This window comes from Phoxinus phoxinus (genome assembly GCF_949152265.1).
Source record: "Phoxinus phoxinus genome assembly, chromosome: 11".
Classification (NCBI taxonomy): domain Eukaryota; kingdom Metazoa; phylum Chordata; class Actinopteri; order Cypriniformes; family Leuciscidae; genus Phoxinus; species Phoxinus phoxinus.
Genome location: NC_136886.1, coordinates 10,820,884 through 10,844,415, shown reverse-complemented (window position 1 = coordinate 10,844,415; position 23,532 = coordinate 10,820,884). Strand labels below are relative to the sequence as shown.

At 38.1% G+C, this 23,532-nt stretch overlaps 1 protein-coding gene across 1 annotated transcript; it reads left to right on the top strand.

Moving 5' to 3' along the window:
- Window positions 1-10,411: 10,411 nt before the first annotated feature.
- On the top strand, window positions 10,412-22,437 carry c1ql4b (complement component 1, q subcomponent-like 4b). Its single transcript, XM_079629396.1, has 3 exons — window positions 10,412-10,852; window positions 11,400-12,928; window positions 20,759-22,437. The coding sequence occupies exons 2-3, from the start codon at window positions 12,395-12,397 to the stop codon at window positions 20,936-20,938; spliced, it is 714 nt and encodes a 237-aa protein (XP_079485522.1). The 5' UTR covers window positions 10,412-10,852; window positions 11,400-12,394; the 3' UTR covers window positions 20,939-22,437.
- Window positions 22,438-23,532: the final 1,095 nt, after the last annotated feature.

Genomic DNA, 23,532 nt, shown 5'->3' with positions numbered 1-23,532 from the left:
TTCCCAGAATGCAACGCGTAATTCAAAATACGGGTAAAGTCCTGTAAAAGACAAATACGGAAAATTCCTTCAAATTAATATGGTACATTGTACCGTATTTTTACGGAATTTTTTTACAGTGTAGCAGAAGTTTTATTTCGAAATGTATAGTCTTGGGTTAGGGATTTTTCAGAACAACATGATGACTTTTGGTTTTGAAAAGCCACCATAAGAACACCTCTGTGGTTAGGAAAGACTGTTAAGAGGAAATGGGACAGGAACTGGAAATGCATGAAGCCAGAGAGTGAAAGAGAGAGACATGAGTAAAGATTAATTGGCTCTGAAAGATGTTCCTAACAACACTACGGAAGACTGTGTAGAATTTCAATGAGAGTCAGCAGGAGGGAAATGCGTGTTTGTGAGAGCGGTTTCCTGTAGGACCCAGGAGCTGTTTGCCCTTTTACATTTATTTTCTATTTACCAAGGCAGTATCATTGCAAAAGAGGGCAATTATCTCAACAGCCAGAGTCCTCAAACACACTTGTTTAACTAGCTCACAAACAGAACACCCATAGCTATCGGGAGGCTGCACACTTACAGTGGAGAATACCTCCTTTTATTTTTACTGTAATTATTTTTTTTTTAATGTACTTAATTTTTCTGTTTCTTCATTGATTTGCAGTGTTGCTCTTTACTTTGTCAAATGAAATACTTTCATCTGATCTATACATTTGAGGGAGAAGCCAAAAACAGTGTTAAGCCGTCTAAAACGTTGTGAGCTTGTCCGAGTTTCGAACACTTCCAGGTATAAAATGCATTCGACCGGATTGCTTTCGTAGTTTATACACGCATATGGTCGTATGAGTTCGAACAGCCATAAAAGGCCGTCTACTCTCCGCTTACTGACCTAATGCATAAACATTATGGGAAGCGTGTTAGCCAGACAGGATTTAAACTTTGTCGCCTGAAGACGTTTTATCTCAAAACGTTGTAGACCCCGTTTACTCCCTAAAAATTTGCATCGTACACTTGTGATCTGAAGGATTTAATACCAAGTTAGTTTGGTACTAACAGTGCCAAAATGAGACAAAGTAGCTGTCAATATTGTGCCTAAAATGTAAGTTACTCAATATGAATTTCTTGTTTATTGAACTGTTGTATAAAAGCAATTTCTCACACTCACACACACGCGCACACACACACACACAGACCCGGTTTACACCTGGTATTAAGGTGTGTTTTGGTCGATGGATCACAAGTGGACGATGCTAAATACAAGTGTAAACGGGGGCTAAAACTATTTGAGCTTGTCCACTTTCGACCACTTCCAGAGGTAGTCCAAATGACCGTATATGACACATAATGACAAGTATGACAAAATGAGACATATGACCAGATTGCTTTCGTACACTGTAAAAACAAATGAAATTTACGGTAAAAAAACGGCAGCTCTGCCTGCGGTTGCCAGACATTTACCGTAAAACATATGGTAGCAACATTTTAGGTTTTACAGACTTAAATTAAATTTACTGTAAATAATGTATTTCATTATCTTGTATGTATAATGTTAATATAACAACATATTGAAGTACTAATTTGTACCATTACACTGACAATCACACTAGTGATAAGAGTCACATGATGGGTCAATGCTCATCACAAGCAACGTTTCCACAAGCTGAGAAAGTTAATAATATACAAAAGCTGCACAGTGTCATTTACCACCATCATGGTAACACACGTGAAATTTACAAAAAATACAATAAACATTAATTTAACAACATTAAATGTAACATAAAACTAATGTACATAACTGATTAGAAAAAAATAAGAACAAACGGTTATTTCAACAAAAATACATCAAATGTTAAGTGTCACATTAATTTAACGGTAATTTACTGTAAAAATGACATTAAATGTATGGTTAGATCAATCACAGTTATTCACCATATATAGTACGGAAACTTTGTTATAGTAAACAATTAACAGTTTTTCACCGTAGCATTTTTACAGTCTTTTACAGTTAAAATCACGATCATGTAAACACTCGTGTGGTCAAATGCATTCAAACAGCCACAAAAGACCGCTACTCTCCGTTTTGTTCATGAACGAATCATTGTTTGAACGAATCGAATGAATGATTCAATAACTAATTTATACAGTATCTTGGCTCCACCTACTGATGTAGGCCTATGTATGTAACCTTTAGAAAGCGACACTGCAGATCCCCACTACTAATAATAATACACAGACTGATAGGCTATTAAAATAATTAGCTTAGACATGCTATTAAAGTAATAGGCTTAGCAATATGCTCGTGTCAGACTGATTGAAATCAATTCTGAGGCAATCCATTAATTATTGGATGGATTCATAAGCATGCTGGGGTGTGAAACAGGCCAGTTATGCTCACTGTAGTTGGTTAATAATGAAAGTTGAAGTGCAGGTGTCAGCAGAACGGCGGTGAGAAAGAGAATAGGGGAATGCAGAAAGAAAGAGAAAGATGGCAATTATCTGAGGTTAGCCTGGTGCGTCTGGTTTTGTTCGTGTTTACAGTGCTGTGTTCTGAACACTAACGAGACAGACAACACTCGTTAATAATAAATTGGGCAGGAGGTGACAGAGAGGGACAGAAAGAGAGAAGAGAAGAAGAGAAAGTGAAGGTGGGAGTTTTTTGAATGATCTCTTAAATTAGATGCATTAATTAAAACACCTTAGACACCCACGTACATACAAAAACCTACCCAGAGAGTTCAGACGCTATGATAACTAAATTATTATATTTAGATCAAATGCAGCTGTGCTGATTCAGTTCAGATTATGATGGCTATACCAGTAATTGTATATGCTTGACATTACCCTTTCAGACATGCATTTTGATTAACCACCATAAACAATCTCAAACTATACACATCAATTTTTACCTCCGACTTCCATTATAAAACGCTTTATGGTTTACTCAAAAACATTCTCTTCCTTCAAAATCAATATAAGGCTTCAAATGAAACACAAAACCCAGCAAATGCACAGACTATTGCACTGCCCATTACACACCAGTGAGATCACTGACTGATAGACACAATCATGAAACAGCTCAGATTTGGCTGGACTCTCTGCCTGGCTCCCCTTGTTGTCATTTATCTTGAAATTCTGGATTTTTTTTGCTGCTGCTTACTGTTCGTGCATGGCAAGAAATGTTATTTGAGTCCAGGTTGTTATTTTTTCAGGACTTTCTGAATGAGGACATGCACATTTGTGCTTCATGAGGACATTTGTGTTTCATGAGGACATTTGTGTTTAGAAATGTTTGAATATTTGACAAGTTGGAGTGTGTGAAAATAGGTAAATAGTATTTAAAAAATACTGCATGTTTCTTTCTTTTTTTCAAAATGAAAAAAAATATATATATTGTAATAAAACTATTGTCTAATACCTATAATCTAAATTGTTTGAGAGAGAGAGAGAGAGAGAGAGAGAGAGAGAGAGAGAGAGAGAGAGAGAGAGAGAGAGAGAGTTTACAAGTGAAGAAATTTAAGGGCAAAGAATCATTGTTTTGTAGTCTCTCTTATTCTTGTCAGTCCTGCTGAATGTTCCCTCATTTTCTCTTCTCCCCTGCTGTCTTTCTATCCCTTGTCATGCTTTGGAGATTCCTCTTTTATCTTTTTAGTTTTTTTTTTCTTTTTTCTGCAGTAGTGATATTTATCTGTCTTTTTGTTCTCGAAAAATTCACTGTCATCATATTTTTTCAATGTGCATTGAGTATACTTTATTGTGTATTTTCTGCTAATGTACAAGAGGTAATGTAGCCTACTTTACCTCTTTGACCACAAAATATATAGTCATAAACAGAATTAACGAGTTTGTTTGCCCATAAAATCTTTAAGATATAACTTATTTGGCTTGCTGTCCACTGGAGAGGGGCTCGATGAAGCAGCTTCAACTCGAGCTCTGATATACCCCCCCCAGTGGCTAAAATGTAGGATATGATGATTAAAAGGGGCAAGGTACCTAAGATGAAGGTGGAGTTTGGGGAGGTGGAGATCTCTTCTGACAGTATTCTAAAATCTGATTGTGTGTGCGTGCGTGTGTGTTTGTGTGTGTGTGTGTGTGTGCGTGCATGCACAGACTTCTGTGGACCTAAATTGAGTCCCAGTAGGGACTTCTACCTGAATGCACACTGACTCATGGGGACTTCTGTCACCGTGGGGACCTAAATTGAGGCCCCCATGAGGATCAAGCTTATATACGTTTTTTTGAAAATGTAAAAATGCAGAAAGTTTTCTGTGATGGGTAGGGTTAGTTTAAGCGGTTAGCATATATAGTTTGTACAGAATAAAAACCATTACGTCAATGGAGAGTCCCCACAAAGATAGCGAATGGTGCAATTTTAATTCTGGGTCCAGAGAGTGGAATGAAAGTCAGTTTTCTACCATCACAAACATGCAACCAATCCCATCAACATGCGGGGTGGGGCTTCTCCACAGGGAGCAGATGAACACCTTTAAAAAAAATCAGGTACATATAATTTAGCGGGTGAATTATGTGTACTATATGATCTATGTTACGATGTTATGATGCCTTTCTTTGCTGACTTTCTATGATGTTGATTTATATGATTTATATGATGTTCAAAGTGTCAAGGATTCAGATTTTTAGTTGGCAGCTCTCTGACTAGAAACGGTGAACGGGAATATCTTGTGTAACATTAGTAACACATTTTTAGCTTGATAATGTAGTCAGTCCAAAGGCTATCCTAATAACGTTATGTGTCCAACTAGAGATTGATACATACAACGCATTACCATGCCGATACATGGACTTGTAGACTACCCTGTATACTTCGCTCTTCTTTTTTTTCCTTCTGAATCAGTTTCAGGTTCAAACATATATGGCTGAATTAAACCAATATTTCCACTTGCCATTGTGTAGGGTTTACTAGTTGACGGCGACCAATTTGCATATTCATTGATATTCCTCCAGGTAGGCTAAGCTTCGATTTAAGAATAACTAAACAAATGAATAAGTATTATATTAACTAATGGACCTGCTTAAAAAAGTAGAAGTGCAATGTGATTATTTGGCCATCCTGCTTTCATCATCTATTCAGTAACATTTCTAGATGAAAATATGTGTTTCTGGCAGCGATGTCTTCTTTAAGATACCTCTTTGGTGCGAGACTAACTTACGGTGCTATAAGTAATAACCCAGCAAGTAATAGAGCAATGTCATTTCAACATCTCGGTTATAGACCCAAAATAGTCCGGCTCTGAGTAACCCACTTCTAGCCAAAATAACCTTGAATTTGGTTACATGTTGTTTTCGCCAAAATAATTTGAGAAATGTATGATATTCCATGATGGAAGTAAAGTCAACAGTGATTACAAGGTGTTTGATTTAATTTCTTCGACATGTTCTATGCATTGATGACTAGTCTATTCTTGGGCTATGGTTATAGCGTTTAATAGACATCTATTACATTTTCACTGGCAGCCCAAATTTTGCCTTGTTTTAGCCTAGATGCCAGGGCTGTGTTTGGACGGCTATTAGATGTCTTTTGAATGCAAAATTGCTTGCTGGGAAATAATAGCATGAATGGAAAGCAGAAGTATGATAGCTTTTAATATCAGTTATAGAAGGGGGGAAAAAACATTTTCACGAAAACGGCAAAGATTAATTTGATTTGATAAATGAAGTTCTGAATGAAAAGTAAGTCTTGTGTAGCCTTTATCTCCCTCAAGATCATATGAAAATTTTAACCAATGAAATTTTATTAGAGGCATTTTTTGACGCATACTTGTGACTGAGCAATTGAATCATTTATTATTTCTAGTGGATAATTTAATAATTTCCAAGTATGAATGCCAGTTCTGTTTACTGAACAGTTTACCTAACCTTCATATTTCAATAGAATTAAGATGTAGGAATGCTGGCCTTCTCAATCTTAATGCTGAGAAGGACACGATCGAGAGGCAGGTGGAATGGACAGATTTGGAATTGGAGAGAAGGCCGGTGAATCGGACGTGATGCAGGAGATGATGGGAGAAAAAGAGAGAGAGAGATGAGCAGAGGTGTTTGGGAGAAATACTGAAAGAGAAGGGGGGAGAGAGCAGATGACAAATTGAGATGAATAGATGTAGTCCGGTGCAACAGTGGGAAGCTGTGGCTTATTAATAGAGAGAATTAGAAAAGCAGGCTGAGTCAATCTGCACCATGTCACCCTGTATCAGCAAGCAATCAGAGACACACACACACTCACACACACTACAAACTCAGCCTCCCTTTTGCCCTTACTCTTCCTTATTCTCTTCCAAACACCCATACACTGCACACATGCACGCTTGTACATGCGTATATGTATTTACATTACCTTAATATTATAATATATTAGAGAATATTCAACCCAGCTACATTGATCTAATGTGGTCTTTGTTTCTGCAATAACAGATTGAAATGTGAGTTTGTATTCATTCATCACAACAATATAAATATCAACATCATCCAATCATCTTAAATTGACATAAATAATTAGGACTGTCAAACAATTAAAATTTGATGAGAAAAAAAGCAACAGTTTAAAGATATTGCAATATTGTGACAAACGAAAGCAACAAATAGAGATTACAAAAGTACTTTAGAAGTAATTGTTTGTTTTATGTTCATATTGAACATAAACCAATTGAATCCACAGTCTACATAATCCGTTTTGCAATCGAATTGTCCATTTGTCCATTCTTTTTTTTATAGTTTATTCAATCGTCTTTGGCTGTTGTTTTTTGGATAGTATATATTTGTATATTTAATGAGTGTGCACTGTAAAAAAATTATTTTCATGATTTATCATAACTTTTTATCTTTTGTCAAATCAACTTAGATAGCTAATGTGGTGCAGATAACATAATATTTTGAGATTATATTTATTAAACCATTCTCCATTGTATTAACTCAATTTTTATATATCAATGAACTAATTTTTTTAAGGCAACCAGGAAACTTATTGTTGGTTTAACTTAAAAAAGTATTATTTACAGTCTACAGCAAGTTGAATTGCTCAAAGTTTTCATGAGTTTGGTATGCTAATGTGACCTCAGACACATCAAGCAGTTGCCAGTGTGTGAAGTTGACAAGGTGCATCATGGGAGGTGCTCTATTGATTAAGATGCAAAATGGCGACAAGCCTCCTTGGACCTGCCCCAATGAGCTTTAAGAAGGAGGAAACATGGACAGGCATTCACAGAAACAAAGGCAGACACACACAATTGTAAATACGTCCTAGAACAGTAGCTCTCAATAGATTCACCAAAATCACTAGAGACAGAAGCAGTATGAAATCTAAAGAGATGGACCACAATGTTTCACAATAACACGCACACATAGGGTGACACGCTCAGCAAAGGGAGGGTGGCTGTCTTTTCTTTTCCAAGGCTTTAGGTTGGCCTTCTTCCTCTGTACTCCAGATAACTATCAATAGAAGTAAATGAGTGCCATTTGTCGGTCAAGATTTGAATGGTAGTTTCTTTTAATTGCAAGGATGCAACAAGAGCTCTATTCTGTCGTTCAAATTTAATCTGCTATAGTGACGGATTCAGTTTTGACACAAATCATGTGCTATTTTCCAATTGTTTTGAAGCCATTAAAATTAATTATACTGACTTAAAATGGATAGTTAAATTAACTGACTTTACATGGGTAGTTATTTCATCAATTATTATAATGGCATTTATACACTGATCTGTGCACATAGATCTAAGCACATCAAATATGGTAAAGGGAAGCTCAACCGTAACATTTTTGACGTATGTGTCCAAACCTCATTGGTTCTTGCATGCCAAGCTGCCTGTTTAAACTTCTGATTACCATATTCTCAGTCGGAAAAGGGTGGCTTGCCCGCTTCAGGTTGGTGGAGAGTTCCTGCCTCAAGCGGAGGAGTTCAAGTATCTTGGGGTCTTGTTCATGAGTGAGGGAAGGATGGAACGGGAGATTGACAGACGCATCGGTGCAGCCTCCGCAGTAATGCGGTCGATGTACCGGTCTGTCGTGGTGAAGAAAGATTTACCGGTCAATCTACGTTCCTACTTTCACCAATGGTCATGAGCTGTGGGCCATGACCGAAAGGACAAGATCCCGAATACAGGCGGCCGAAATGAGCTTTCTCTGCAGGGTGGCTGGGCGCTCCCTTAGAGATAGGGTGAGGAGCTCGGTCACTCGGGAGGAGCTCAGAGTAGGAGCCGCTGCTCCTCCACATCGAGAGGGGCCAGCTGAGGTGCCTCGGGCATCTGGTCTGAACGCCCACCGGGTGGAGACCCTGGGGAAGACCTAGGACAAGCTGGAGGGATTATGTCTCCCAGCTGGCCTGGGAACGCCTCGGTGTCCCCCCTGAAGAGCGGGAGGAAGTGTCTAGGGAAAGGGAAGTCTGGGCGTCTCTGCCTTCTGCTGCCCCCGCGACCCGGCCCTGGATAAGCGGAAGAAGATGGTATGGTATGGTATTACCATATTTGATGTACTCTGCCTAAATTAAATCTGTTCTACAGATAAAGCAACTTGAATCATAATGATTCACATGGATTTCTTTTACTATTGCTTTATAAACTTTTTGAACCATTATAGTTTTGGTGGACTTTCGAAGGGACAAAAAATTCTCAGGTTTTATTAAAAATGTCTTGATTTGTGTTTTGAAGATGAACAAAAGTCATGGATTTGGAACGACACAAGGGTTAGTAATCCATGACAGAATTTTAATTTTTGGTTTAACTAACCCTTGAGTTGTTTTTCATTTAAAAATTTCCACTAAAATCTCATTTGCACTTATTCAAACTTCAAAGTACACATTGAAATGCTTCATGCTGGTTTGACGTTAATGCTGCCAAAAGCCATTGGTCAATTGACACCACTGGTCTCTGTTTGTCTGTCTATCCATCTATCCTCTATCCTCCATATCTATCATCTATCAAAAACTACAACTATGTCAATTTCAGCACCAACAATTAGTTCCAACAATAGCGTTTATTGTTAATGACAGTACAAACATCAGTAATCATTATTAAACCAACAATGACAAAAACACAGAAATTAATCAATGATCGCACGTGCTGGAACCGACCCTTTAATTAACAATTCCACTTACAGTAGAGGAGATACGACCATGACTGATTCTCAGCAGTGTGAGAGATAAAACTAAAAACGTTGATGAAAGAGGGCTTTAGTAAAATAGAGAGGGGCACACAGAGATGGTGATGGAGATATAAATGATGGTGAAAGTGGGATGATAGGAAAAGAGTAGGTGAGAGCTAAAGTGTGGGGGAGGTTGTCAGTAGCAATGTGTCTATCATTGCTAATGAGCTCTGAAGGCTAAAGAAACAGAGACACTGACAACAGACACAGCTAAACTGTCTTTCACCCTACACACTGTCATTCTCTCTCCCTCTGCCAAGCTTTCTCATCCCTCTCCCCTCCCTCTCCCCCTTTTAACATCACCACAGATGAATGCAAAGAGGATTTCCTTTTTTTTTTTACCACCTGTATAATGAACACATCTCATGCTACTTTAATTTATGTAAGTGTACAGATGCCTAAGCAGCCATTATTAGGTAAGCTGATATAAGGATGTTGGTTCGCTATGGCAAGTGTGTTCTGCAGGGCAATCGACTCCTGAAGGACATGCAGTGAAGCAAGAGAGGGCTGAAAAGGGTTGAAATTTAAGACATTCATAAAACAATTTTTATTAAAAAAAAATGTATGACTCCACTGATTATAGAGGAAGACAATGACGCTACATTAGCTAAATGCCCATAGGACATGTCCATTCTCTTTGACTAGTCAAACAATTAATGCACCTTTTCTGCTCAGTTCCTGCTAATCAGTTCATGTTTAGTTTAACAGATCGATTATGACACAACGTGCTGTTTGTGCTTTTCTCTTAAAGGCTTTATATTATTTGCTTTTAAACTAGTATGAAGGTATACCTAAATAAAAATGCAACGCATTTAAAACTATGTACCCTGTGTACATTATGTACATAGCCTATTAATCTTCTCAACTACCACCACACGCTTTACATTTGCTGCAATGCGTTGGGTAAGATTAGGGAAGTCACTCTTGCAAAACTTTTGGTTAATACATCATCTTGTAGGCTACATGCTAAACTACTCTCTAAATATGTTACAAATTAGCAGTTGATATACGTTTTTCATTGGGAATTTGATTTCCTCCATCCTCGAACCCTAGGCAAACAGCTAATTTACATTGGGTCCTTTATTTCTTGCTGCGATCACCCCTCACTACTACTATTAGTGACCGCATACCAGTACAACCTGACTTATTTTTATAAGTACTAATTGGGTAGACAGCAACCCTATTAGGATGCACATCTCCTCGTGAAATCGATTTCTTGATCTGCGGAGACTGGTGCGAGTGAGCGCGAGCGCGTAATTGTACGGAGGGCGGGGGGAAGCGCGAGACAGACATCCCGCGGGTGGAAGCGCCTTTTCCTCACAGAAATCGAACAAGTGAGAAACTGTTGCTTCTTGATGATATCTTAAAGAAATCGCCATATTCGACTTTTAAATAGTAATTTGGCTACTAAATAACATTTTACAAGTGCAGTATAGTAGGCCTATAGTTTAATGATTCCCAAAGATATTAAACGATAGAAGTATGCGTGTTTAAAGTGAACTGACTTGAATACGCTGCAAAGAAGCAGCAAAAGGCGAAGACGAGATATTTCAAGCTGACAACAGTCTGAGCAGAGTGACCGTTAAAGAAAAACCCGAAGGCGCGAGATTCTCTGACATATTCTGAGCTGTTCGCGCACGCGAGAGGAGCTGCGCTGTCGTGCGGAGTTACTCGTCAATTTTCATATTCTCTGGGAACTTATAAGGTAGGCAGAATTGTTTTGCAGCTGACATTTGTTCTTCAGACATGTTTTATAAACTTTTAGTATACATTCTATAGAATTGCTCAATTATTTGCCTTTTATTTGGCATCAGAATTGAAAAAAAAAGAAATATTTGGTTTAATTAGCATCCTGCGTTTACCATACAGAAGTTTAAAGACATTTGAGTGTAAATGGGCAAGACCTGGAAACGACTAGCTGACACAACATTGATTGTTATCTGCTTATTTAAATTAAGAAATCTGTGATAATTGATAGGCTATGGTTTGTAGTTTTGGAGAAGTATGTGTCTGTTATGAATATGTCTGCAAGCTCTGTAATATAATAGTAATGACTATTAAAATTATTCATGTAAGTCACCAAAATGTCTTATGCATAAATTGTGCCTGTTTTTACTGTAAAATGCTCAGTATTGAACCGGAATAAATAACCGTGTTACACAATCAGCATCAGGGAATCTTTTGTGAGCTCTTAAATTATTTCACAGGTTTTCTAATTAATCTAATTTAGCTTTTTTTATGTTTCAACTCAGTGAGAAACATGTCAAGATGCCAGAGGTGGTTGATCTTGGGACCTGAATGTTACTCAGCTGAAGTTTGATGAAGACCAGCAGGAATTGAAAATCAACCCGAGTGCTGTGAGCCAGATTTAAAATTATATTTCACAGTCCACTTACCATCCGGCTTATAAGACATTTGCAAGCGAAGCACTTAAATCTAAGCATTTGACGGTTTAAGATTGTCACAAAAGGAGAAAATAATATATAACATGGATTGTTTTTGATGAATCTGAATCACAATCACAGCTTTCTTCTGTGAGAGGAGGGGCAGAGTTTGTTTAAATGCTGCAGTGGATATGGACTTTTCTGGGAATTCTCCAGAACACTTCTTGAACTTCTCATGGAAAAATGAGCCACACCGCTGTCACTCCAATAATCTATAAGGAGATATAACCAGCACACAGCAACCCCTGAGAAATCCACATCCACATCACCTGATAGAATCTCCATCCTTGGACAAAATCGGAGACACCAAATCCCTCATGTTGCTTATATCAGACAAGTAATATATATTTATGTGACAATATAAACCTACTGGATCATCCAGAATTGCTGTTCATAGCGATAACTGCGTCCAATGTGTCTCACTCAGAAGAGCGGGTACAGGTTAGAGGGCTGGCTGTTATGATTTTAATGTAGTAAATACAAGCAGAAAGATAAAACAGCAGAAATTTCAACTTCGAAAAGGGAATGAACACAAACATCCTTTAAGACCTTGTTCCATATAGGACATTTGATTCGTTTGTTGCTGAAGGTGGATTTTTCTAGTTTATTTCTGAGACACAAGCCACGTTTCATCGTATCTGACTCCCTCGTTAACTTTTCCATCTTACCTTAGTCCCTTTTCCTTCCCAGAGTTCATTCTGGCCGGGGCTGTTTCTTCAAAAGGGGAGGAGGACTTCCTCTCTATTGCTGCCTCACGCCTCAGCCGCAGGAAGCGTGTTATTGGCGCGGCAGTGGGCGTGGCCATGGTACTGGTGCTACTGGTCGCTATTCCACTATTGGTCCACAGCACCAAACTGGGTGGTTCTGGAGGCGGAGGTACGCATTATGAGATGCTTGGAAGCTGTAAGATGGTCTGTGACTCTTTAACGCCCACCAATGAATTAACACCTGTTTCGCCTCCTCCTCACGACATCCCTGGACGCAGAGGGGGAGGCAAGTCAGTTTTTCGCGGAAACCAAGGCCCACCAGGCCCACGTGGGCCACCTGGAGAACCAGGAAAACCAGGTCCACCTGGACCTCCGGGTCCAGGCCCAGGGGGATACATCCCATCGTTCTACAGCCCCAAAATAGCCTTCTATGCTGGTCTGCGCAAACAGCATGAGGGGAGCGAAGTACTCAAGTTTGATGATGTGGTGACAAATGTAGGGAATTACTATGAGCCTACCACAGGCAAATTCACCTGTCCTCTTCCTGGAATCTACTTCTTCACCTATCACGTACTCATGAGGGGCGGCGATGGAACTAGCATGTGGGCCGACCTCAAGAAGAATGGACAGGTAGGAGATGTGTCTCTCTCTCTCTCACGCTCTCTCTTCCTTTACCAGAATCCCTGTGTTGAATCCAGTAAATTCCTCTTCCTGTCATTCCGATTTAAGTTTCTGTGGGCCATGACCAATTCAAATTCAAATTCCAACTCATGTATATAAAGAGACCAAATTTTTAGTGTTGCATATCCCTGGTGAAAACAGCATTTGGATTCACTCTACCCAAAGGTAGTTTGCTAACTAAGTTTTTAGAGGCACTTTAACTAGACAAAGGTCAGACGTGAATGAACTGTATTAAAAACAAGAGTGTGATTTGACTGAAATATCAAACAAATATTAGATTCACAGAGGTAGGGATTAAGGAATACGTTTAACATTCAAATAGGATCCAGTAAGGCAGCTGCTCAATTATTCAGCAGTCATTTTGTCTGTCTATCACTTGTAGCCTTACTGAAGATACCTACAGTGGGAAAAAGGACAATGCAAACATTAAACAATTAAAATGTTCAGTTTTATAAGAAAATGGAGACTTACGAAGAGCATAACATATCAAAGCATATCAAATGTAATTTGAGATGTGCCTTTTATTGAGAAGTCAATTTGGGTCTGTTTAACAGAGCTTTTAAATAAATACATTTTGCATAGTCAGAAACAACGTTACAGTTTAAATGAAAAAAGGACATTCGTAACGCACAAACAAGCAAACACTGTCTCTTTGTCTTTCTCTGGAGTGGAACGAAATGCAACAGCTGGAGACAGTCCTCACAGGACCCGTGGATTTAGAATAAATGGAAAAAGTGAAGGGAGAAAAAACCTCTCCATCTGGTGAAACATGACACGGATCTGGGATTCAGGCTCTCTCAACTCAACCGCTCAGTTTTGATTTTTAGTAGTGGAACAGAAAGCGGGGATTATCCAAGAGATATAAAAAAATTCCCTTGGCAGCACTTGTTTACATACACACTGTGTCTCTTTCTTTCTCGCACACACACACACACACACATGGTTTTGTGACAGATATATCAGACAGGAAGTGATGAAAACCCTTTAATGAGTCTGTAGCAACCTGTCAGCTTCCCTTCAACACAGCCATTAACATGACACAACACCTGCCATTAATGCCCCATGTCTGGTCATCATATATAATCCAGAACAAAAGAAAATGAATCCACAACTGGTACCTGTGAAATAAGAGGTGGAAATGGTTGTTTTCAAAAGCATATGAGCCATCTCAGCTAAATATATTGATTCAAATGCACAAGCTCTGCATGTAAAGCCAATCTCAGAATCACTTTTTTTTTTAAGTGATGAAAAGAAAAACATTTTTTTTTACATTGGTCCAATATCAATCAACAGTAAAACGAAAAACCACCTCTGCATTCAACATCAAATTAGTGTTTGTCATACTGTAAAAATATTGTGTTAGGTAACCTTAATGCATTCCAGGAAACATCTAAATTAACTGGTTAAATATACATAACAAATATTACATTAATATTATAATTTGACTAAATAAACCAAAATACATTGGTTAACCAGTGAAAATATTTTTTCTGTTGAAAAAGATCAAGTGACCTGAATTGACTTTACAGAACAAGCTACATTAATACAGTATCATACTAGTTAAATCTGTTATGCACTGATAAATCTCTAGATTGTCTCTGCTACTCATTTAAAACATTTTATCGCTGAATATACAATAGCAGTTGTGCTGTGTGGCCCATGGCTTGGGGATTCAACAGCCTCCATTAAGTGGAGGACAAGATGCGGAAAATGAGAAGATGAGGAGAGTAAGCTTAGGCAGTGTATGGCATGGATGTTGTATTGCATATATTGTCATTCCAGTGATCTCCTCTTGTGTTTAATCATTCATGTCTTTAAGATGAGATTCCCTCTTTTCCACCTGGGCCACACACACGCACACACACACACAGAGCCACACTCTGCCACTCAGGCAGCCAATCTCTGCCCTTCGATTAATTATCTCTCCCCTTAGCTAAATTATTTAACCCATCTCAAGGTCCTCTCAAAGCATTCTCATAAACATACACAACCGCACCAACATAAGTTTGGGTTGCTCTTAAAGGGATAGTTCACCCTAAAATGAATTTTATAGTTGTAAAATAGGTAGAATAAATAGTTTAAATATTATTTCTCACCTAAAACAACAGTGACATGGGCGTGTTTTTCAACACTTTCCACTCCAAAATTAAAATAGTGTCAAGTTTAGTCATCCTTATGTCACTAATGTTGTTACAAATGTACTTTCTTTTGTGGAACACCCAAAAAAAAAATTGTTTCCACACAATTGACCGTTCGCAAAGACCCGCCCCCCTTAGTTACTGTCACTATGTCCGACAAGCTACGCTGCTCTCACGCCACACCATGTTCTCACGCAGTGAAAAATACATCGCGGAACAGAGAGGAGACTGACAACACGCTGACAGACAGGACAGACCAGGTTACTTTTTGGTTACTTTTGATATTAAACATATAAAACAAAGTCTCACCTTTCAAATTTGGTCATTTTCAAAAAGAAATTTAAACAATAAATACTGTTTTGTGACTCTTTAATGTGTCTGACAGATCGCCGTAGACTGGCATCAGTTAAAGCTGCTCGTGAACCGATCGTCTCTTCCTTCTAGTTAATTTATAGCATCAAATAAACATGAACGAACATAAGAAGGAATGTTGTTTTAACCGCGGAAAGGCGTCAGTACACTCTGTTTTTCAAGTTCAAATCCTTCCATGTTAATCTACTAACTCTCCTGACTGCTTTGTCGGACAAAATGGCAGATGGCGAAGTATGATTGGTCAGATCACCTGTCAATCAAGCTCCCTGCGAAGGGTCAATTGACAATCAATGGGGTTCAATGTTGTTTTGGGCCTCATTGACTTTCATTGCATTGACAAAAACATTTTTTTTGTTCCACAAAGGAAAGCAAGCCACATACGTTTTGAATGACATGAGGGTGAGTATAAAAGAATTTGAAGGCAGAATTTTCATTTTATAGTGTAAACTGTTGGAAAACCTGCCCATGTCACTGTTGTTTTAGGTGAAAAACATTGTTTACACTATATTTATTATAACTATTTTAAATTGAAGTAGCAAATAAAAAAAGGCAAAGGAGAAATCTAAAAGTGTGAGCCCATCCAGATGAGGAGGGCGTGCGATGGGAGGCGGTAAGGTGGTGTGGGATGATAGAGAGATGAACGGAGGAGAGGAAGATGGATGGCTAATCAGAGGAGAGCCGACAGAGAGGTCGGGAGAAAGTGTTACTGCGAGGCCAGAGACACAGACAGCATCAGATCAGTGTAAGTAAGATAGATGAGCAAAACGACAGAAAGTGTGAGCGCGTGTGAGAGAGAGAGAACGAGAAATGACTACTGACCTCATTGCAGGTCACACTTGCACAAGCTGTTACTACAAACATAGTCTATGAACTTCTATCTAATACAGGTAGATTCCAACGCACTTTGAGACAAGCAAAAATCTGCGGCCTGTAACTGCTGCGAGATCATGGCAGTTAGTTTTATTTTTAGAGAACTGAATATTAATGTATTTATGAAATGCCACTTATTAGTTGAAGTTTGGCTCCTCGTGGCAGGAATAGATTGCATGGGGCTGAATAAGAAACGAAAACAGCATCATGAGGGGTGCAGCAGGGAGCTCAACATCCACAAATTAATGTCACTCAAGCAGAATACCCAGCCAATTTGCTTCTCATTACAAATTCAATTAATTAAATCAGTAGTTGATTCTTGGCTATGTAAACATGTCTGTTCTCATCCCACAGTATGACTATCATTATACTTTAGGTTCAACTTTAGCACTTCACCTCCCTGCCACTTTTGAAAACCTCTCTCTCTCTCTCTCTCTCTCTCTCTCTCTCTCTCTCTCTCTCTCTCTCTCTCTCTCTGGTCTCGTCAGAGCAGCGCAGCACTAATTACGGTGTGATGCGGGGAAATTGTTAGAAAAGCCTCAAACATCCTGTCAATTACACAGCAGCTAATGAGTTTACATCCTCCAATTAATTAATTAATATAGTTAATGAGGTAATCCCACAGTACCTTGACAGGCTTTTGCAGCTGTTGCAATACACCCGTTTTCCCTGTATGTTTGCACTTTCTCCGCCCCTCTTTTCTTCTTTCATATCTCTATCTCTCATTTCCTGTGCTTTCACTGCCCTTTGAATGGCCAAAGGTCGGTCTCAAACAAACTCTGAGATTAACATCAGTGTGTGTTTATAAGAGGCCCATTCAGGAGAGAACATACTGTACAAAACACACATATACATGAACCTGCTGCTGCAAGGCATTATTCTCAAGAACAGCCCTTTGTTCCAGTTCTTTAAGGACATACTGAGAAACACACACTTGAAGCATTTAACCTTGAAGCAGGATGGGAAAAGGAGACGGACAGGAAAAAATTATTATGAGATTCTGCTTGGAAATTATTGTAAATTAGTTTGGACTGTTTAGGAGGAAACAATTTAGTACTTCTATTTGGTACATTACTTCTTTTCATTCATCTCTTGTTCTATCTCATGTATGTAGCAGTGTCACCCATTGCCCACACCGGGTTGGCAATCCAACAAAGACTGTTTGCACAAAGACTTTAAGGACTAGAGTCCACTATGTTGTCTGACAACATAAGAGATAGAAAAGACGAAAGACCGTTAAAACTGAATTCTTCATATCCATTTTTGATTATGTCACAAAACTGGTCTTTCTCAGTTCCCCTGTTTTTCATTTTACGAATTTGTAAAATGAAAAACACTTGCATCAGAAAAGCTCATCAGTCACAGGGAGCCCATGCAGTCATATAACCAATTAGCCTATTAAATGTTACTCCGAAACAGGGGATTTGTATGAATACAAAATTACTGGAGATAAATGGTCCATTCATGAATTCATAAATCACTATGTTAACCTTTAGCAACAAAACATGATATATTCTGAGGTTACACACTGTTACGCTACATGCCCTCTATTTGAGAGGACTGCCATTCTAAAATATTGATTATTATTTTTATTATTATAATTAGCAGTATTACTTGATAAGAAATTAGTCATGAAACTTTATGAATATTATATACAGTACAGCTTAGTCCACAGGTTTTTTTTATTTATTATTATAAATGCCTTAAATATATTTTTGTACTTTTATGAATTGCCAAACAAATAAAATCCAAAGTAACACTATTTTAAAACAAATAGGCTACTCTTGAATAAAGAAAATAGATTGAAACGTAGCCGTAGCCATGTGTCATGTTTATTTTATTGGCTTTCATGAAAGTCAAGTAAAATAAATTACATTCACAACCAAATAAAATAAATTAAGTTCACAACCAATGCGTTGTGTGCATTTCTGTGTAGGCTTTTACTTTCACTTCTTGTTGGTTGTTTTATTTGGCTCTTGAATTTATTTAACGAATAGGCTATGTTTACATTATCATCACTCTTTTCTGTCAGAAGCTGTCTGTATAGTTTAAACCGAAGACCTGCTATTTAATCTGATAACGGGTCCTTGAAATCACTGGGGGAAAACAACACAATGCACATTTAATAAAACACAACGTCCATATCGTTTAGACATGTATTGTTACCAGCTAGCTCTCTGTATTTCACAGCACACACACACACACACACACACACACACACACAGAGAGAGAGAGAGAGAGAGAGAGAGAGAGAGAGAGAGAGAGAGAGAGAGAGAGAGAGAGAGAGAGAGAGAGAGAGAGAGAGAGAGAGACTCGTGCGCGCGCACACACCCAGTTAATAGTTAGTGACTCCATTTGACCGGTGGTCGGTGCGAAGCTCCGTTTATTGTGATACAGTGGAGTTATTGAGGAGTGGGTCCCATTAGGAGCAACAGCCGAGCCACAGCGCCGGGCAATTACCGAGCCAGCGAGGCCCCGACGCAGGCCCAGGCCTCCCGCGGGACCTGCCACCTCGCGCCGTTAATCAATCCGATTTAGACTGGACAGGGACACGCGCCAACACGAGACGCGCAGTGGAGACACGCGCGTGACCTGCATTTTATTACGATTCCCGCAGAAAAAGATGGATAGATGGTGCAAGGAATGAACAGATACGGGGGAAGAGGTGGAGGGAAAAGAAAGATGAGGGGAAAGACAGGGATAATTAATGAGTAGATGTGAGAAGAATTAAGCACAAACTCAAGAAAATGTCGATCACTTGAAGACGCGACTGAAATACATTTGAAAAACATTATTCTTCAAAAGTACAAAGTGTAGGGTATCATACTCTAGAATTAAAAAGATACATATTTTATAGATTGTTTTATGGTAGCAGAGCTTGATAGTGAGATAGTATAGTAGCCTAGCCTATAGGCTAGATTAATCTGAATTACTCATTAATTATACATATGAATGGAAATATTAATTAAGCTTTGGTTCTTATACTAAGATCATGCATTAATTAGCAGTGCAAAAATTAGTCCGTGTTTGAAGCTTTAGGCATTGATCAGTGTTTTGACCTGAATGGTTTAAGACAAATGTGATTTTAATGTTGACTTTCAAAAAAGAAGGACATGTTAGTGTTTTGGTAAGGTGTACTAAGTAATAACAATTAACCATATGTAGCCTTACTATGGGGTCAGGGTTGGGATTAGGTTGTGGTTTAGGTTAGTTGCATGTAATTACGCACAATTAATAGTAATTACTATAGCAACTTCATGTAATAACAAAGACACTGAAATAAAGTGTTACCATGCTTTTTTTATGCTACTCCTCCCTGCTTTCCCTTCCATCACTTGAGTGTTTTTCTCTTAGCATATGCATGTGTGCAACTATAGGCACATAGTTATACATTGTACTTATTTCAAAAAGTACTGAGCAATATTAATTATGTACAACAGAGTTAGGGTTAGGGTTTGGTTTAGGATTAGTTATTTGTAATTACACATAATTTACTGTTATCACGTTAAGTATGTAGTAATGTGTAATTATGTCACCTTAAAATAAAGTGTTACCCTGAAATAAAATTACATGAGTTTAACAATTTAACAAATGTGTACATTTGTGAATGACTGAAGACCTCAGTGTTTAACAGCCTTTCCAATACACCACACACATACAATACGCAGATCAATAAGCCTTATTCCCTTGGACCTTGGTCTGTCTTGGTCTTTTGTTCTCTCTGTATATTCTGCTGAGGGAGGAGACGAGAAATCATAAGACAGGAGGGAAAGAGAGAGAGAGAGAGAAAGAGTTCCATGTTTGTGAGATTAAAGGATCTAAAGGGGAAGTTAGACTGCTGTGATATTATAAAGTTAGAGCTTTAGAGCTTAAATGCAAATAACAAAAATGCACTCCATAGGACAACACAACATTTATTTCCATCAAAAGGTGCATTCATTTTTGGTCAAGATCTTGTATTGACAATGCAAGAGTCCAGCACTCTGTAAAGTCTCTTCCAGTACATCCCAAAGACTTTCAATCAATTTAAGGTCTGGACTCAGAGGTGCCAATTCATGTGTGAAAATGATTCTTTATGTTCCCTCCCAGCCATTCTTTCACAATTTGAGCCTGATGAATCTTGATGTTGTCATCCTGGAATATGGCCATGATGTGTCGTCCTGGTTGTTTAAGAAATGAAAAGCTACACACTCCATCAATTAGGATTAGAATAACTGTTGCCAAACATATAACATGCTAGAGACATAATAATCACTGCAATAATGATCCAATATAGACTCCTAAGCGTTTGCCTATTTAAATCCAAACAGGATTTATTTTGTTGTGTATTTTGTCCTCCTGATTATTGTTCCTTTTATCTAACATTAAAACCATTACTCCGTCTCTCTCTCTCTCTCAGGTGAGGGCCAGTGCGATCGCTCAGGACGCAGATCAGAATTATGACTACGCCTCTAACAGTGTGATCCTGCATTTAGATGTGGGAGATGAGGTCTGTGTGCAGCTGGATGGTGGAAAAGTACATGGAGGAAACACCAACAAATATAGCACATTCAGCGGCTTTCTCATCTACCCTGACTAACAAATATACAAACATACAAAAACACAAACACAATATCACACATTTAACTCCCTGACATCAGACTGATTGATAAACAAAAAAACATTTGATTCATGTGATACAACACTTGATATGACATCAAGAGGAAACATTGTAAAATTAACTTTAAAGCTGAAAGTGTACTTTCCGATTATAGCTATACAGTCATCAACATTGACAACCTATTTAATGTCATTCTAAGGAAAACAGTATTTTCAACGAGGAAAAAAAAGGCCGGGAATTGATTTTATCCACTGGCAATTGATTGGATTGTAAAAAGTTGTCTCGCTGTGACAGGTGTACAAACTAAAGATGAAAAAAAAACTTACTAAATATAATTTAAAGTAGGAAAAAAATGCCAATAAATTATGACAACATGCATTCTCTGAAAACAAATCTTAATAGTTGAGAGTTTTTCTTCTTCATTGTAACCAGTTCATGAACCATATACAGCCAAAAAATGGATCTGAAAAGAAAATATAACTTTTCTCATTTCGCAAGCAGAGCAAGTTATGTTTTAATGAAAGATTACGTTGACAAACATGCTTTTTCTTTGGAATATTGTGCACTGTTGAATCGATCACTTAAACTTCGAAACATTGCTAAAAGTTCTCTTGTCATGGTGTATTTACTACTTTTTAATTTATTTTACTTTTTAACTTGAAATAAACTGGGGCTTAATTGTTTTATTTTGAGCCCACCAATGGTGAACAATATGTTTATTAAGTTGATATTTTTATTTTAGATCATATAATGCTACAGTATGCCTTTTAAAATCATGTGTGCAAAGCTCATCCAGATCCACATATCATCAGGCTGAAAAAAAGAAAACTACCTTTAAGGATTACCTAATTATTTTTGTTGCATTTTACTAGATCTCCATCCTCTGCATCATGTGTATGTGTGTGTGTGACTTGGAAAAGGTTATATGCATTCCATGGCATGGAAACTGTATGTTTTTAACCTCTATGTCTACTAAGTATGTACACAGTGTTTATACTGGAGAAATTTTGAGACTATTGTGAAATTATAGATATATGAATTACTCACTCTCTGTATAATGGCACAAAACACCCTGTAGAGTAAGATGTTGTTAGTAAACATTTAAAGTAAAAGTAACCGTGTGTGTGTGTGTGTGTGTGTGTGTGTGTGTGTGTGTGTGTGTGTGTGTGTGTGTGTGTGTGTGTGTGTGTGTGTGTGTGTGTGTGTGTGTGTGTGTGTGTGTGTGTGTGTGTGTGCGTGCGTGCGTGCGTGCGTGCGTGCGTGCGTGCGAGCGAGCGTGCGGAAGTATCAGAAATTTTAGTTTTTAAGTATGTGTCCATATCAATAAAAAGTGTTTGAAATCTGCTTCAAAATATTTGACTTGTAGATTGATTGCTGTTGTAAAGCCTTGCTGTTGTGTAATTTGTCAATATCGCAGACTTTTATTCTGGCATGTTAAAGAGTAGCCTACATGCTGTAAATAAAAAATAAACACTTTCGCGTCAGTCTTTATTTATGAATATAACACACATTAAATTGCCAACTAATTGCCTTCAGTTTTTAATTAAAGCTGGACATTTTGATGGTCTAGTTAATTTAATTTGAGTTTGTGTATTTGTATGCCAGGAAAGCCAGTTCACTAACCAACACATAATCAATAAATGTCTCCCCCAATTTGAAACTGAGCTCCAAAGAACATGTAAGGTAAATACAGTTTAAATAGATTTAAATCGCAAACAAAATTAGCTTTCTTTCCTTCTCTCACACACAAAAACCACTAATTAGTGAGGAAGCAATTGACAGTGTTGATTACTATTCACCACCCAGACACAGACACTTTTCCTTGGTAATGAGGGGAGATAGATGGCTGGGCATCCTTTGAAGGACAATAGTAAAAAGGTCAAAGAGATGTTGGCTAGACAGCAACACCAACACTCTCTGAAATGATGATGACTCTGGCAGAAACACGGTTAGGACGGAGAAAGTTTCACTGTTTGTCAATCTACACTGACATTGCAAGTCTCTACAGCTCACATTTATTGTGTACGCAAGGCCTCACAATCACAGTTTCAAATATCATTTGAAAAAGCACTGAAGGGTGAAAGATTCTCACAAACTTCTCCTGTAGTCTACATAGACATGAACATGAAAGCTTATCCACAGACAGACAGACAGACAGACAGACAGACAGACAGACAGACAGACAGACAGACAGACAGACAGACAGACAGACAGACAGACAGACAGACAGACAGACAGACAGACAGACAGATAGATAGATAGATAGATAGATAGATAGATAGATAGATAGATAGATAGATAGATAGATAGATAGATAGATAGATAGATAGATAGATAGATAGATAGATAGATAGATAGATAGATAAGTAGATAGATAGATTAGGAAAAGTCAAGAGTTAGGCCTGTCATATTGATAGCATGTTTACTGAGCCATTCAATGGGCAGAACATGAATGCATGAATGACCGAATGACCAGCAGCAAGTAAACGCAGCACTGACAACTTTACTTTAGACGGCAGCGACACCTATTGGATACTTTAGGTATTGGTATTTGAAGACTGGACTTGAACTTG

Excerpts from the sequence above, each read along its gene's own strand:
- c1ql4b (XM_079629396.1), top strand. The coding sequence starts at position 12,395 with ATGGTACTGGTGCTACTGGTCGCTATTCCACTATTGGTCCACAGCACC. Across the intron at positions 12,929-20,758 it reads ACCTCAAGAAGAATGGACAG|GTGAGGGCCAGTGCGATCGC; the intron begins GTAGGAGATGTG and ends TCTCTCTCTCAG.